Source organism: Liolophura sinensis, chromosome 8 (genome assembly GCF_032854445.1).
Source record: "Liolophura sinensis isolate JHLJ2023 chromosome 8, CUHK_Ljap_v2, whole genome shotgun sequence".
Lineage (NCBI taxonomy): Eukaryota > Metazoa > Mollusca > Polyplacophora > Chitonida > Chitonidae > Liolophura > Liolophura sinensis.
The window spans coordinates 4932530-4950134 of NC_088302.1; the positions used below are offsets into that span (position 1 = coordinate 4932530).

The 17605-nt window shown below is 41.0% G+C and overlaps 1 protein-coding gene across 1 annotated transcript in view; it reads right to left on the minus strand.

Annotated features, from left to right (window-relative positions):
• LOC135472926 (nucleolar protein 6-like) overlaps positions 1-16608 on the minus strand; it is a 29190-nt gene extending 12582 nt beyond the window's left edge. Inside the window, exons 1-15 of the mRNA XM_064752659.1 lie at positions 16501-16608; positions 13455-14102; positions 12320-12436; positions 9006-9188; positions 8167-8335; positions 7656-7796; positions 6820-6983; positions 6211-6331; positions 5266-5429; positions 4760-4875; positions 4228-4405; positions 2569-2688; positions 1625-1773; positions 979-1210; positions 253-349 (exon numbers count right to left, since the gene is read on the minus strand). Coding sequence (XP_064608729.1) covers positions 253-349; positions 979-1210; positions 1625-1773; positions 2569-2688; positions 4228-4405; positions 4760-4875; positions 5266-5429; positions 6211-6331; positions 6820-6983; positions 7656-7796; positions 8167-8335; positions 9006-9188; positions 12320-12436; positions 13455-14102 — 2599 coding nt within the window. The 5' untranslated portion in view covers positions 16501-16608. The remainder of the gene's footprint in view (positions 1-252; positions 350-978; positions 1211-1624; positions 1774-2568; positions 2689-4227; positions 4406-4759; positions 4876-5265; positions 5430-6210; positions 6332-6819; positions 6984-7655; positions 7797-8166; positions 8336-9005; positions 9189-12319; positions 12437-13454; positions 14103-16500) is intronic.
• Between the last annotated feature and the right edge of the window lie 997 nt (positions 16609-17605).

Consider the following 17605-nt stretch of genomic DNA (forward strand, 5'->3'; position numbering starts at 1 on the left):
TGATTTCCATTCGAATAAGCTCAAATCAGCTGATTGGCAGAAAAGTCTGATCCCTGTGATCCCTTTTGACTGACTCATCCACCTTATAGGGACAATTGAGAGTTTTTTGTTAAGTTTCTCAGGAGAAGTGTTATGTGTTGGCATCTAAAGTATTATTTTAAGGCAGGTACGTGCTATCAGAAGTGTCTGATATTAGACTGTGAAGAAGTCCAAAGTAATACAAAATGTTCACTGTGGCAACAAGTAACTTACCTCTGTGGACAGGAGTCCATGTCGGCAAATCTTTGAGGGCTTTTGACTGATTAAAATTAGTCTTGTCTCCTGATGAGAATGCATGGGGAGGAAAAACCTGTAATTTATCCAAGAAATTCATCCTGAGTATACCTGTACAACTTCACTTTAAAGTGTGTAAATGTGCAGATCAACAAGAATTACCCCAAAAACTCACTGACGCCTACGTCAACAGAGGGTTTATTTACATTTACAGAGAAAAATCTTTGCTATGAAAACAGCATTAACGCACAAAAGAGCTCACAATTAAACAAATCCTGTGAATTTTAAAGTTTCCATTAGGAGGCACAATTATGCTGGAAAAAGCATATCTGGAACTGGGGGCCTCCATGGACGAAGGGGTTAGCACGCCAGTGTGGTACAATGACCCAGGAGCCTCCCACCAATGCGGTTGCTGTGAATCCAGCTCATTCTGGCTTCCTCTCCCACTGTGCGTTGGAAAGTCTGCGAGAAACCTGCGGATGGTCAGGGTTTCCCCGGGCTATGCCCTGTTTTTTCTTACCATAATGCTGGCGGCCATCGTATAAGTGAAATATTCTTGGGTACAGCATAAAACACCAATCAAATACATAAATATCCTGAAATGACAGCTACAAAACAATAACTGGACCATAAAATTTTACATAACAACATAGCAATTTGCTGAAAGAAATTCACACTATATAAATGTTCATAGAATGAATATACCTCTGTAAATCGGAAGATGGGTGATGTCCCTTGGATTGTGTTAATGGTGAGTGGCAGGTCGTCAAAGCTCCGTAAAAGCTTACAAAGCTCCTCGTAGCTAGCTAACACAGTCATGTGACCTTCCTCGCCCGTGGTTACCGAATGTGAACGGAGGTCCTCATGGCTATCATTCAGGATGCCGTCAAACTGACCACCAATGTATGTCACATTCTTCTTTGGTATCCCAGCATGCCTTGGAAGGTGAAAAGTCATACAGCGAATATATCAATGTTTGGTGGCTCTATTTTGTGACCTGTGACCTATGACGTGATTGGATGCAGAATTCATTAAAATTCATACTTTAAGTTCCCGTTCAATGTCCGTGAGGGGGGTGGATTTGTTTGAGCAGTCCTCAATATAGTATTTACATACATAAACAAGTGTAACCCCAACAGAATGACAATGTTAAAAGGGGACTTTTTAAATTTAAACAAACATAAAAATAATGCAGCGTGTCCCATACGGGAATGAAAGATAATGACTTCACCACATTATCATTATTTTAACCACATTTTTATGATGACTGAAGCATTAAGATGTTACACATACTCAGATGAAACATGGCGGCCAAATTTTGGAGTAAATACAAGAAACAGTCATAAAACACCTTTTCAGAATATACTTGATGACTAAAGAAGGTGTCAACCGTTTGGCTGATACAGTTTTCCCGGACCACACTACTGCCTCACAGATACCGCCATCTTGGAATCGCCGTAATTCTGATCTGTCACACCAAAAGCTACGAAACTCCTTGGCCTGATGAGAGAAAATGTAAATAGTTGTAATGGCTATAAATCAGTTCTAATCTGTGGACTTATTCATCGATTTACTGCACAGAAGTTGTCCAATATTACCAGTAACTGAGGTTAAATTCACTTTGTTAGCTTTCTAGTTGAATGATGCTGAACTCCAACAGTCAATCTTGTCATGCTGACCTGTTATCAACTTGTTTTGTGGTTTAATCAAGGACTACCAATGTTCAATACAAACTTAGTTGCCTGCGATAGAGGAAGGTGTTCATCTCAAAGTTCGAGTACACTCACTGTTGGATGAGGAATATTCGGAAATGCTACCTTTATGGTTGCTCAACCTACACCTAGAGACAAGCCTCCTGAATGAGCACTCTACTTTAATAACTCTTGTCAAATCCATTCCTTAACATCTCTCTTCCCATTGCTGGACACAATTTTGAGATGCTAATTCAATAAAATATCATTTCAAGTGAAATGTCTCCATACTGTAGTGTCCCCAATGATTTCAACATGCCACTATTTGTATCAACGTTTCAGATAGTGCAAAAATTATGATATATAAATAATCAAATTTCAAAAATTTGGTGTGGACTTGACCGGCTAGAGGTAAGTGGAGTGCTTATTCTGGCTGCCATAATAAAGTTTTCATCATTTAAACAAGTGCAGTCATCTCTGACTGTAGGTTGAGCAGCCATGAATATGACGTATCCACAAATTCCTCAACCAGCAGTCAGTGTACTCAGACTAAAAGACATAATACCAATAAGATTTCCACTGTAAACATGATTTCTGCCCTTACCTGAACAGAATCTGCAGGCGGTCCCCTCTCTAACACACTGCTGGAGTGTTCAGGGTTCAATGACAGTCCAACACTCAGCCTGTTGTGCACACACTTCGGAGCATCTTCATCTATTGACCACTGAAACAAGACCACACTGAACTGAGCTACTGGTCAAGACAACACTAAACTAACCGACTGGCCAAGACAACTCTGAACTCACGGACTGGTCAAGATAACTCTCAACTGACCGACTGGTCAAGACAACACTGAACTGACGACTGGTCAAGACAACACTGAACTGACCGACTGGTCAAGACAACACTGAGTTGACGGACTGCTTTGAGTTTGAACACCATATTTCTCATTATGTTTAAAAGTAAGTAAAATCAGTTGAGAAAATTGAAGGCACAGCCAAGTTATCAATTTTAAACAATTAGGCACAAGTTATTTCTAAAGCCCAAGAACACATCTATTTCTGCTGGTGTCATGCAACCCTGTTTTGTCTCTCAGCCATACATGTATGCACATGGGCTATGACTAACGCAACATTGTTTCCAATTTCTCTAACATGGTGCATCTCATGGCCTTGTCAGATAAAAATGGTTGTGGCCTTTTAGGTTTGTTTCCTCTCCTCTTCCCAAATAAATAAAGGTTATGTCATGAACTTAAACTGTCATCACACGACTTGAATGAATGGTATGTCATTAATGGTCATGCATGACTAGATAGTAGACTAGACATGCTTGACTAGATAGCGGACTAACCAGGCATGACTAGATAGCAGACTAGACATGCATGACTAGATAGCAGACTAGACATTCATGACTAGATAGTAGACTAGACATGCATGACTAGATAGCAGACTAGACATTCATGACTAGATAGTAGACTAGACATGCATGACTAGATAGCAGACTAGACATTCATGACTAGATAGTAGACTAGACATGCATGACTAGATAGCAGACTAGACATTCATGACTAGATAGTAGACTAGGCATGCATGACTAGATAGTAGACTAACCATGCATGACTAGATAGCTGACTAACCATGCATGACTAGATAGCTGACTAACCATGCATGACTAGATAGCAGACTAGACATGCATGACTAGATAGTTGACTAACCATGCATGACTAGATAGTAAACTAGACATGCATGACTAGATAGTAGACTAGACATGCATGACTAGATAGTAGACTAGATATGGCTAGAGATTAGATTAGACATGCATGACTAGTTAGTAGGCTAGATATGCATGGCTAGACATTAGATTAGACACGCATGACTAGATAGCAAAATAGACATGCATGGCTAGACAATAGACTAGATATGCATGACTCTAGCCATGCATGACTAGTTAGTAGGCTAGACATACATGGCTAGAGATTAGATTAGACATGCATGACTAGATAGTAGACACAGGATAATAGACTGGATAGTAGACACAGTATAATAGACTGGATAGTAGACACAGGATGTGGCTTTTATGTGGCTAATTACTCAGGTATGTTAACACAGCTGATTGTCTGCTTTTAAGTTTCATGCAGTTAAAAGATGATAATGTGAGAACGGCCTTGTTTTTTTATGCTGAATGAAATTCACATTTCAGAAGATTGAATCTAGCAGAGTTTGGTGTACTACAGAACAATAGTATCTATTACTTCATGACCCACCTGTGGGGCTGGTTGACTTTTGACCTGAATCAGATGTACTCTCTGTCCCAAAGCCTTGTACAAAAGTTCCAGTAGGGCAGATAAACATGCGCTTACACAGTTTCCTCCCCTGTCAAGATATCTGTCTTCCATATTCAGGAGTTCAACTGCCTCTTTCAAGGTATCCAAGTGACTAATGCTGCAGGAGTGAAAAAATAAGCAGTTAAAATTATGAAAAGGTCTCTCCTCTTTTTCACACCAAAACAAATAAAACTACATGTCAGATATGAACTACAGATACATGTACTAACATCTTGTTCAAGTACTTTGGGCGTTAGTTACGAGCTATGGCCAAAGACGACAGCATACTCACACTTGCTGGAAATTAGAATGAACATAAACATAGCACATTTCATAACAGAGCTGATACATGCACGACAGTACCATTTTCAATATACAAACATTTTTCTTTCTTTTTTTTTTTGCATTAAATATGTATAGATTTATTCAAAACCATTAATTTTTATCAGGAAATCCATGTGTCCATACTTACTGAAAGACATGATCAAATTTCTGAAGAAATGGAACTCGCTTCATAAAGAGAGATTCAAATCCATCAACTTCTCTGTCATCTAGGGCTTTCAGACTTAAGCTGGCTTCATGTTTTACCTGGAATAAGGTAACAGTGTATCAGATCAGCAGCCAATCTCCACAAAGTCCTCTCCATGAGACATTTCTCCAATTAAAGAATTAAAAAGCGGAACTGTACCAGATCAGTACCCAATCTCAGATTTAACATCCTAACAGACATTTCCTGGTTAAAACATTTTTCCAATAAATTAATGAAAAAAAATATATTAAAACTGTTGTTTCACCACCCATGTGACTATATCATAGCGTATAGCTACATCTTAGTATGTGTATTTATAGTGAATCTTTCCTACATTCTACATACATGTATTCAAACTTTTGCTCCAGAGGCGGACGGCTAACAAACAAATGCATACTATGTAACATGCCATAAAATTTGTAGTTTAGAGGTAAATGTAGAGATGTTACCCTGAAGAACATATCCCTGGTCCACTCAGCACAAAGGTTCACATAACCTGTCTTGTCAATAAAGACCACATCAAAGTGCTGATAGAACTCCACTGCTGTAGGACAATGAGGGTCACCAAGGTCAGAATGCAAGGTCAATGGCTCTGTCGTCCAATCAGACTGAGCTGGTAAAAAAAACAACAACAACGGTTTAGGTCACACACTTGTCGCTTGTTCATTTGGTATATCAGACATAACAGTCTTGTTCCAAACAGGCATAATGGCCAGCCTTTTCCTATAATTTGGGTCTGAACAAACGCGCCCATTGTTCTGTTGCATTGAATAGGGAATATGTTATCAGTCTGCCCACAAAACTTCATTACAAAGGCAGGACTAAACAGCTGACAACACGGCATATGCCTTCACCAGTTTAGGTGGGAATAGTTAGCCTTCATATGATGAATAAAGACAAGCTACGGCACATACACAGTGTGGCACAACAAAATGTGAAAAACATTCTACAAAACATTCTACATTCTACCAAACACAAGTAAGATCTCAACAGTTTCATCTGAAAACCTCTTCCTAATATGGGCGTGTCCAACTTTTCAGAAAACAAGAATACACATACAGGACTTTAGTGTACGCTACCAAAAGATGGTGCCAAAGAGCTTACCATTCAGTCAAAATGTTTTTATTTCCACAGATTACACTTGTGTATCACGGACTCAGTAATTTGGCTGTTAGATATTATCTGCCAATCACAAAGCAAGACTTAATCACATGTTCTGAAGTGGACTCATACTGACATGGAGAACACTGAACATTTCTCAGATTACTGTGCCAAATCCATGTGATGATAAAAATGTGTAGATGTGTGCAAGTTTAGAAAAAAACATGCACTGGATATACATGTTCTGGTATTTGAGTTTGACACTGGATGTTTAAAATGTCAGATAAACTTACAGAGATGCAGCAAAGCACTCCTCACAACCTGATAACAGCTCATCAGCCTGTTTATTTTCTTGATGGACAGCAAGTAACTGATATACATGGACAAGATAAATCCGGAGAATGCTCCATAACCCTGAAAAAATGAGGGTATTTCAACCAAAATTTGTTCAGGAATATTTTAATAGTCACTGAAATCTGAAACAAGAAAAACAAATGTCAGACAATGTTTCATATTTAGACAAGTATATTACATTTTATAGTTGCCCATTTTGTATTCAGTTACATCTGAAATTGCCCCCTTGAATAGAGCTACATCTGATATTGCCTTCCTGAATACAGCGACATCTGAAATTGTCTTCCTAAATACAGTGACATCTGAAATTGTCTTCTTAAATACAGTGACATCTGAAATTGTCTTCTTAAATACAGCTACATCTGAAATTGCCTCCTTGGAAACAGCTATATCTGAAATTGTCTTCTTGAAAACAGTTACATCTGAAATTGTCTTCTTGAAAACAGTGACATCTGAAATTGTCTTCTTGAAAACATCGAAATCTGAAATTGTGTTCATGAATACAGCTACACCTGAAATTGCCTTTGCTAGGGATCCCACCCACATACCTTGTAGAGCTCTCTCTGTCTGAGCCAGACTTTAAGTAGGCACACCCCTTCCCTCACCCCTGGGGAATTCTGCAGAGTTTTGTACACATGCTCAAGTTGTGACATCATTGTCACATCCTGGAGTATGGCTGTATTGTAATATGGAGTTGGTGGTTGACTCTCATCTGCAAAAAAACAAAGACCCTTGAACAACAGCAGCAACAACAAACACAGTTTCTTTCAATAATTCATTAGCCCTTTAATAATAATGCACATAACCACTTAACATGCCACATATTTGTGGTCCTTCTTCGATGCAGGTGCTGAACCCAGATAACCAATCAGGCCCCTGTATACAGAACAGTCACTCAGGTGGGGAGTTTGAAGAACGACAAACAAGCATGTGCAGACAGGCAATGGAAGAGAATCCTCGGCAAGTTAAGTGGAAATTGTGAGAAGTATAAATTGGAAGTCTAATAAGTAACTGGTCACAGAAACAAAACAACTAAGATGTTTCATGAAGCATAACCACTGGTGATGCTGCAACCTAGACAGATACCTGCACCTACATGAAGAAGGCCAAATGAACAGTACTGTTGCATTCAAATTGGAAATTGTGGACCAAAAAACAAAAAGCAAAAATATACATGTCATTACTGACCAAATACCAACATAGTATTTCCAGGAAACTAAATATTTTTTAGCATCAAAACATATACATGTACTTTATAAAAAGTGCAAATCCATGTAAGCGGAAGATGTTTACTTTAAAACTTTCTGATTATACACTGTTTATGTAGCTTCTTAAAACAAAATGTTTTTAACACCAGGGAATGAACTGCTAGCCAATACATTACCATTTGTTGTAGTCTCTGATTCTGTCCCAGAAAACCACTGCTGGCGAACATTGTTCTTTGTGATAGAAAATCTGTTCAGTTTGAACACACCAGGTTCTGGCACTGCGTGCAGGTTGACAGTGAAGAACTTCCCTGTGCCAGCTAAAACCAAAATATCAGACAAAATTATTACAACATTAACCAAGGCAAAGACAACAGATATTTTCTTTTTCATAAATAAATCACAACTAAAATTTGCCTTGATATATGCCATATTTGTCACAAGTATGTGATATACAAGTAATGAACAAAGTTTTCATGGATATACAAGTAATGAACAAAGTTTTCATGTTCTATACTATATTAAACCTTTCACTGATCAATCTACATGTATATATTAAGTGTTTGTAACCATGAGGTAATGTCCTATTTTATTCATTGCCAAGAGATTGTCACATTGCACACCTGAATCATGTGTAGAAATACAAAGACTAGAATAAAGTTAGGAACAAAGAAACCCAAAATAGCATACCTTGCATATTCAGAACAAGAATAGGCTTGAAATGATTGCCATGGTGATATGTAAATTTCATGTCATTAACGAGATCCGATTTCCTCAGGTGTGTTGCCAGACAGGTGAGGTAGAGAGCTCGTTTACGTAGGTACCTGTGGTTCAAGTGATCTTTGGGCTGAAAACACAGCTTAAAACACAAACACAGCCACAGTCATTAGTAGCTACATGATGCAGGATTCAGTGACAGTCACTGAAAGTTAAGAGATTTTTTCAAACACAGTTTCTAAAATATCAGACTTCCTTAAGGAATACTAAAATTAATCATACACTTAAGGTAAACAGAATTTCAAAGTTGCACTGATCAGTATTTATCAGTAAATGCATGATTCTATTTTAAGGAAATCTCGTTCTGAGTTCATATCCAGATAGGACATCTTATACCAGAAAAGAGCTCAGCAAAGTTTACAAACAAAAAAACAAACCAAATTGAATTACCACAGGTAAATACCCATTCTGATTTCACCTCTAAAAATTATGAAGTGCAATGTCTTAAAACCTCCAAAAAAGCAGATTGCTTGGCAAATTATATAACATACTCCAATTCCTCAACCTTTTCGTATCTGAAAGAGCCACTTTAAGTTTAATTTATGCAGGTTTTCAATTTGATTTTGGAGATAAAATTACATTGGTCGACAATTTCAGGGCTTCATAAGACGCATATTTTTAACAATCTACACAGACTAATGTCCTCAAAATATACTTGAAAAAACACCTTACAAATGTACAAAAAGGTTGAAGAATTACAGTATATTGATTTACAAGTAGAACTGAGCAGTTTGTTAAACATGACCACATACCTGAGGCATTTCCACGGCCAGGTCCACCTGCACATCAGACTTCAGACAGGTGTCTAGCAGGTAGCTCCCAGTAACCTTCACTTTTGATGGAGGGTAGAAACAGAATTTGCCCTTGACACCCCAGGGCTGCTGTATTAGGGGCACTTTAATTTTCTTCTTCTCAACCCATTTTTGATTGCTTATCTGAAAGATATTAAGAGGCTGATATAAAGACATTCAATATTTATTGATTTCATGTTTCCACTTAAAATTTCTTTTTCATGTAGGAATTTTCAAAACTGCAATAGTTAAGGATTTTAATGGTCTGTGTATGATAAATAATATACTAACCATTGCATGAAACAAGGACAATTCTGTCTCTACTTTTTTCTGCTGTAAAAACATATGAATTGCAAATGTCCTGTCCTTTATACTGCCCCTCTACAACATGTAGTGAGAGCTGGATATGAGCCTGTGACCTCACTTATATGGGGATGAGTGACTAAGGCAAGGCCACCAGGGCCCTGTCTAATGACGTAGAAACACACAACCAAGTTGTGTACTGTCAATGCGTCCCAGATCTCATGAAGACATGCATCAGGCAAGCCAGCCAGGGCCCTGTCTAATGACATGGGAACACACAGCCAAGTTGTGTACTGTCAATGTGTCCCAGATCTCATGAAGACATGCATCAGGCAAGCCACCCAGGGCCCTGCCTAATGACATGGAAACACACAACCAAGTTGTGAACTGTCAATGTGTCCCAGATCTCATGAAGACATGCATCAGGCAAGCCACCCAGGGCCCTGTCTAATGACATGGAAACACACAACCAAGTTGTGTACTGTCAATGTGCCCGAGATCTCATGGAGACATGCATCAGGCAAGCCACCCAGGGCCCTGTCTAATGACATGGGAACACACAACCAAGTTGTGTACTGTCAATGTGTCCCAGATCTCATGAAGACATGCATCAGGCAAGCCAGCCAGGGCCCTGTCTAATGACATGGAAACACACAACCAAGTTGTGTACTGTCACTCTGCTCCAGATCTCATGAAGACATGCATCAGGCAAGCCACCCAGGGCCCTGTCTAATGACATGGGAACACACAGCCAAGTTGTGTACTGTCAATGTGCCCCAGATCTCATGGAGACATGGATCAGGCAAGCCAGTCAGGGCCCTGTCTAATGACATGGGAACACACAACCAAGTTGTGTACTGTCAATGTGCCCCAGATCTCATGAAGACATGCATCAGGCAAGCCACCCAGGGCCCTGTCTAATGACATGGGAACACACAACCAAGTTGTGTACTGTCAATGTGCCCCAGATCTCATGGAGACATGCATCAGGCAAGCCACCCAGGGCCCTGTCTAATGACATGGAAACACACAGCCAAGTTGTGTACTGTCAATGTGCCCCAGATCTCATGGAGACATGCACCTGGCAAGCCAGTCAGGGCCCTGTCTAATGACATGGGAACACACAACCAAGTTGTGTACTGTCAATGTGTCCCAGATCTCATGGAGACATGCACCAGGCAAGCCACCCAGGGCCCTGTCTAATGACATGGGAACACACAACCAAGTTGTGTACTGTCAATGTGCCCCAGATCTCATGGAGACATGCACCAGGCAAGCCAGTCAGGGCCCTGTCTAATGACATGGAAACACACAACCAAGTTGTGTACTGTCAATGTGTCCCAGATCTCATGAAGACATGCATCACGCAAGCCAGCCAGGACCCTGTCTAATGACATGGGAACACACAACCAAGTTGTGTACTGTCACTCTGCTCCAGATCTCATGGAGACATGCATCAGGCAAGCCACCCAGGGCCCTGTCTAATGACACGGAAACACACAGCCAAGTTGTGTACTGTCGCTGTGCTCCAGATCTCATGAAGACACGCTCCAGGCAAGCCAGTCAGGGCCCTGTCTAAAGACATGGGAACACACAACCAAGTTGTGAACTGTCAATGTGTCCCAGATCTCATGGAGACATGCATCAGGCAAGCCACCCAGGGCCCTGTCTAATGACACGGAAACACACAGCCAAGTTGTGTTCTGTCGCTGTGCTCCAGATCTCATGAAGACACGCACCAGGCAAGCCAGTCAGGGCCCTGTCTAATGACATGGAAACACACAGCCAAGTTGTGTACTGTCAATATGCCCCAGATCTCATGGAGACATGCACCAGGCAAGCCAGTCAGGGCCCTGTCTAATGACATGGAAACACACAACCAAGTTGTGTACTGTCAATGTGTCCCAGATCTCATGAAGACATGCATCACGCAAGCCAACCAGGACCCTGTCTAATGACATGGGAACACACAACCAAGTTGTGTACTGTCAATGTGTCCCAGATCTCATGAAGACATGCATCACGCAAGCCAGCCAGGGCCCTGTCTAATGACATGGGAACACACAACCAAGTTGTGAACTGTCAATGTGCCCCAGATCTCATGGAGACATGCACCAGGCAAGCCACCCAGGGCCCTGTTTAACCACTCATGTTCTGTCAATGTGCTCCAGATCTCATGAAGACATGCAGTGTGCATGTATGTGTATAAAATCTGCATTGTACAGACATGATAGAATATACATTGTAGACATGATAGAACATACATTGTACAGACATGATAGGATATACATTGTAGACATGATAGAATATACATCGTACAGACATGATAGGATATACATTGTAGACATGATAGAATATACATTGTACAGACATGATAGAATAACTAATTTACTTGCAAAACAACACAGGCAATACCAAATTAGTAATATACCACACCAAAGTAAAGGCAAAAATGATAAACGTTGCACAAATTAAGATATGTAAGTGTAAGTGTGTTGGACACATTTTAAAGGACCATATCAAGTCAGGAATGGCAGCAGTGATGTGGAAATTGACCATAAATGTACAGGTAGACCTGTGTCTGTGGTATACAAACACGGATTTAGCTGATAAACTCATTATGCCAGAGTCCAAGCTCACACAAGAGTTTATGTAAAGGTACAATCGGAGCAAAGCCATATACTTCCACAGCTATCAGCCAATCAAAGCCCAGATAATATCCTAAACAAGTGCTTTGTCCTTTCATTGAATTTGTTTCAATACAGATATGTTTGTAGATCAGATATTAACCATATCTGGACAGAGTTTCACTAAAGTTTATAGCAAGGCGAAATGGTATGATATTCTTGTGATATGAAAATGGGCTGTTAAAAAGAACATTTGCTCAAACACCAACAGGGCAAGCCCATGACATTAAAAACAGAATAAATGAATACAAGGAGGACTAGTGCAAACCTGGCAGCATACACTACCTCATGCTGTTTCCCCTCAGGCAGCTCAGTGAGTACTTTCTTCAGTCCATGTAGAACTTCATCTATCAATTTTTTCCTCTTCTCCTTTAGTTGGATTTCATTTAGTAATTCTGTCAACTTTGAAAAAAAAAAAAAAAAAAAAAAGATTAACACACAGCAAGTGACATTACAAAGAAATAATTTTTGCAGGACTACTTTCAGCTTCCAGAAAATGCAATTTTGAAGACATGTATTTGCAGAACCCCACTTATAACTGACATATACATGTAAGTCCTTAACAAGAAGTTCTTACCAGTAAGTCCTTACCTGGAAGTCCTTAACAGGAAGTCCTTACTTGGAAGTCCTTACCCCACTTATAACTGACATATATATGTAAGTCCTTACCAGGAAGTTCTTACCAGTAAGTCCTTACCAGGAAGTTCTTACCACTAAGTCCTTACCTGGAAGTCCTTAACAGGAAGTCCTTACCAGTAAGTCCTTACCAGGAAGTCCTTACCCCACTTATAACTGACATATACATGTAAGTCCTTACCAGGAAGTCCTAACCAGTAAGTCCTTACCTGGAAGTCCTTAACAGGAAGTCCTTACCAGTAAGTCCTTACCAGGAAGTCCTTACTTGGAAGTCCTTACCCCACTTATAACTGACATATACATGTAAGTCCTTACCAGGAAGTCCTAACCAGTAAGTCCTTACCTGGAAGTCCTTAACAGGAAGTCCTTACCAGGAAGTCCTTACTTGGAAGTCCTTACCCCACTTATAACTGACATATACATGTAAGTCCTAACCAGTAAGTCCTTACCAGCAAGTCCTTACCAGCAAGTAATTTCAAGAAGTCAGGAACTTTTGATCTTTACATATCCTGCACACTGTTATATATTCATTTATCTAATTGGTGTTTTAATGAATATTTCACTTATATGATGGTAAGCATTATGCTCAAAGGAAACTCGGCACAGCCTGGGGAAAATCCACGACCATCTGCAGGTTACAGACATATGATCGGAAAAGGAATCCAGCATGAGCTTGACTTGAAATTACAGACACCACATTGGTGAGAGTCTCCAGAGTCATTGTGCTGTTCTTACACACTAACCACTTGGCCACGGAGGCCTCCTAGCCACTCAGAGGACTCACCTGCAGCCTAAAAAGACTGGAATGGAAGAGATTTTCTGCTTCTTTCAACTGATGAAGTTCTTCATTAGAAGGAGGAGTAAAGAGTACAGAGTCAACTTTTGTTTTCTTGCTTGCAGATTGTGATCCTAACTGTGGGCAGTCTGACACAGGCTCATCTAGTTTACGTTTTAAATTCTTGCCTTTCTTTGAGCCAGTGGTTTTGAACACAAGCTCTTCATCATCATCAGCTGAACCCTCATTCAAGTCATCAGACAAATCATCTGCCTCCTCGCCACTGTCCTCTTCAACGCTATCATCATCTTCATTATCCTCATCTTCACTGTCAGATGGAGAAGAAACCACTTCTGATACTTTTTTCTTTTTCCTATTATCGTCATCATCACTTCCATCCCCATCATCATCATCTGAACTGCCATTATCCTCATTATTATGAATAGCAGCGATATTATAGTCTAAGTCACCATAACTTTCATCCTCATCAATATCAGCCACTTGGTCATCATTATCATTGTCAGCATCAGCTTCATTGACAGGATGTAACAGGAAATTAAATCCATCCCCAACATGGATTTCATGATCATCATCACTGTCTGAGAGATCAAAATCTTCCTCGGGCTTTCCTTTCAGATCCTTGCTTTTCAAACCCATCTGAAACATTGGTCATAACCTTGACTATATACTGGCATTGGTAATATATACAAAAGGAAAAGAAATGAAAAAGTCAAAATATCAGGATTAGAATTGATTATCCACGCAGATGAATAAGCAAGCAGACGCTGCAGGGTGGCCCTCCAGGTCAATTCGTGCCTCGTCTGCAGGCCGCTGTGCATGAGTGATACACCACAGCAATGGCCAGGAGGCTGCAGGGCAGCCCACCAGCTCAGTTCACACCTCGTCTACAGGCCGCTGTGCGTGAGTGATACACCACACCAATGGCCAGAAGGCTGCAGGGCAGCCCTCCAGCTCAGTTCACGCCTTGTCTACAGGCCGCTGTGCGTGAGTGAATACCACACCAATGGCCAGGAGGCTGCAGGGCGGCCCTCCAGCTCATTTCACGCCTCGTCTGCAGGCCGCTGTGCATGAGTGATACACCACAGCAATGGCCAGGAGGCTGCAGGGCGGCCCTCCAGCTCAATTCGTGCCTCGTCTGCAGGCCGCTGTGCATGAGTGATACACCACAGCAATGGCCAGGAGGCTGCAGGGCGGCCCTCCAGCTCAATCCGTGCCTCGTCTGCAGGCCGCTGTGCATGAGTGATACACCACAGCAATGGCCAGGAGGCTGCAGGGCGGCCCTCCAGCTCAATTCGTGCCTCGTCTGCAGGCCGCTGTGCGTGAGTGAACACACCACAGCAATGGCCAGGAGGCTGCAGGGCAGCCCACCAGCTCAGTTCACACCTCGTCTACAGGCCGCTGTGCGTGAGTGATACACCACACCAATGGCCAGGAGGCTGCAGGGCAGCCCTCCAGCTCAGTTCACACCTCGTCTACAGGCCGCTGTGCGTGAGTGATACACCACAGCAATGGCCAGGAGGCTGCAGGGCAGCCCACCAGCTCAGTTCACGCCTTGTCTACAGGCCGCTGTGCATGAGTGATACACCACAGCAATGGCCAGGAGGCTGCAGGGTGGCCCTCCAGCTCATTTCACGCCTCGTCTGCAGGCCGCTGTGCATGAGTGATACACCACAGCAATGGCCAGGAGGCTGCAGGGCAGCCCTCCAGGTCAGTTCACGCCTTGTCTGCAGGCCGCAGTGCGCGAGTGATACACCACAGCAATGGCCAGGACGCTGTGGGGCGGCCCTCCAGCTCAGTTCACGCCTCGTCTGCAGGCCGCTGTGCATGAGTGATACACCACAGCAATGGCCAGGAGGCTGCAGGGCAGCCCTCCAGGTCAGTTCACGCCTTGTCTGCAGGCCGCAGTGCGCGAGTGATACACCACAGCAATGGCCAGGACGCTGTGGGGCGGCCCTCCAGCTCAGTTCACGCCTCGTCTGCAGGCCGCTGTGCGCGAGTGATACACCACAGCATACCGCACCTTGAAGCACGTAACTGGAATCCAGACAAATTTAATTCAAACCATGTTTATTTTTGCTAGTGATACTTTTTACTATATTTTAAAACACAACAGATTACCTTGATTGTTAGTTTCACCGGTTTTGAGTGACAGACAGTTGTCGTCAGGACAACTCACAATCGGCTGGCCCACTACAGGGATTGTGTCACAACCAGGAGCGCTCAACTTGGCTACAAAAATTTATATTCTGTTGACTGCGACAGTGTGCCGAATTCTCCACAGGTACGACCATAATTCGGTGGATGTCCAATTCTTTCAGACAAACCTAATGAGAGCGCATTTGTGTCACCTATGTAGCCAGTATGTGAGCGAAAATCGGTCATCTTATCACCTAGTTACTATGCTGTATACACGTTTTTCCAACTCCGGTAGGCTGTCTTTCAAAATATTTGTTGTAAAACATTTTTACTTATATTACATTACAGGGTGCTAATTAAGAGGTCACCCAGTCTGTAGGCCTCATGCATGGATTCCGCTATGTTTTGCAGGGCTTTTCAATGCATAATGCTCACCAGATAGGCAGGAGGTCCAAATCTAATTTTTTTTTTTTTAAAATGGAGCTAGTAAACATAATAGTTTTTTAACTGCAGTTTACAGACTTATACAAATATTGTGCTTAATGAACAACTTGTGTGAAAATAAAGTCGTTGGGGTTCTCCTTTAATAAGTCTTCATGGGTATTTACTGCTAATATCCAAGGTTGTATATTAAATTCAGACAGGTCCTATAACTTAATCAATTAACAACTAAACTGAACAATAATATGACGGCTGTAGTAATAGTTTCAAAACTGTAACTCTTATTACTACAAGAAATTAATTTTTTCACCGGATTGTGATCGAAATCTAGCCACAGGGTAATACTAATTCAACTGTTCAACAAACAAGAGCTGTGCAGTTGTGCTACACGTCATTACTTGGTTGAATATTCAAGTTGCTGTAATAATTAAGGCGTATTCATACATTCATGACTCACAATTGTAAAACTTCTCTTATTGAGACTGGACACTTCAACAACTTATTCTGACTACACTGAAAACACCGGATTTCTTTCAGCATTGGTTCATCTCACGTGTTTAATAAGCGCCGCCATCTTGGTTTTCATTAAACCGAAACAGGATGCTTATATAAATACCGAAACGGACTGGGAAAAAAACACCTTAAAATATATGAATATGTTTTGCTCAGTTTTGATGAACAGAACGACACCATTTATTAAGCTGTATTTTCTGCAGTACTAGAACTATTCATGTGTATAATAAGCAATATCTGTTCGTCTCCAAAAACTCAGGCCAGCCCGCGTGTGTACATTGTGGTATCCTCTCGGGTTCCGACAGTGTGGACTGTTAAAACAGAACAAACCTTGAGAATGATGCCAAAATCAGATGAAAGATAACAAACAGGGTATTTTAACGTATTTTTATGGTGGGTACTTGGGACCACCTCTTGGTATATAAATGTTTTCATAATAATATTCGAAATATGCATGTGATGCAAGCCCAATAAATTTATTTCGATGTAGGCCTAAATTTCTTGTTTATATCCAAACGCATGCATTTAATCTGAATTATGATTATATTATGAAAATATTAAAAATATAAATATGACCGAAATCCAAGTTGAGCACATTTGTTATCGAAAAGACATAATTCTATACAAAATATATTTATTGATGATGTGTTACATCTTCATATATTTTTCTGGTCTTACGGTATGGATTTTATCATGGTTTTGTTTTTTTCTGGTCTTACGGTATAGGCTTTATCATGGCCTTGTTTTTTCAGGTCGTACGGTATGGGCTTTATTATGGCCTTGTTTTTTTCTGGTCTTACCGGTATGGGCTTTATAATGGCCTTGTTTTTTTCTGGTCTTACCGGTATGGGCTTTATCATATATTTGTTTTTTCCGGTCTTACGGTATGGATTTTATCATGGTCTTGTTTTTTTCTGGTCTTACGGTATGGGCTTTATGATGGCCTTGTTTTTTTTTTTTTTTTGGTCTTACGTATGGATTTTATCATGGTCTTGTTTTTTCTGGTCTTATGGTATGGGCTTTATTGTGGCCCTTTTTTCTGGTGTTAC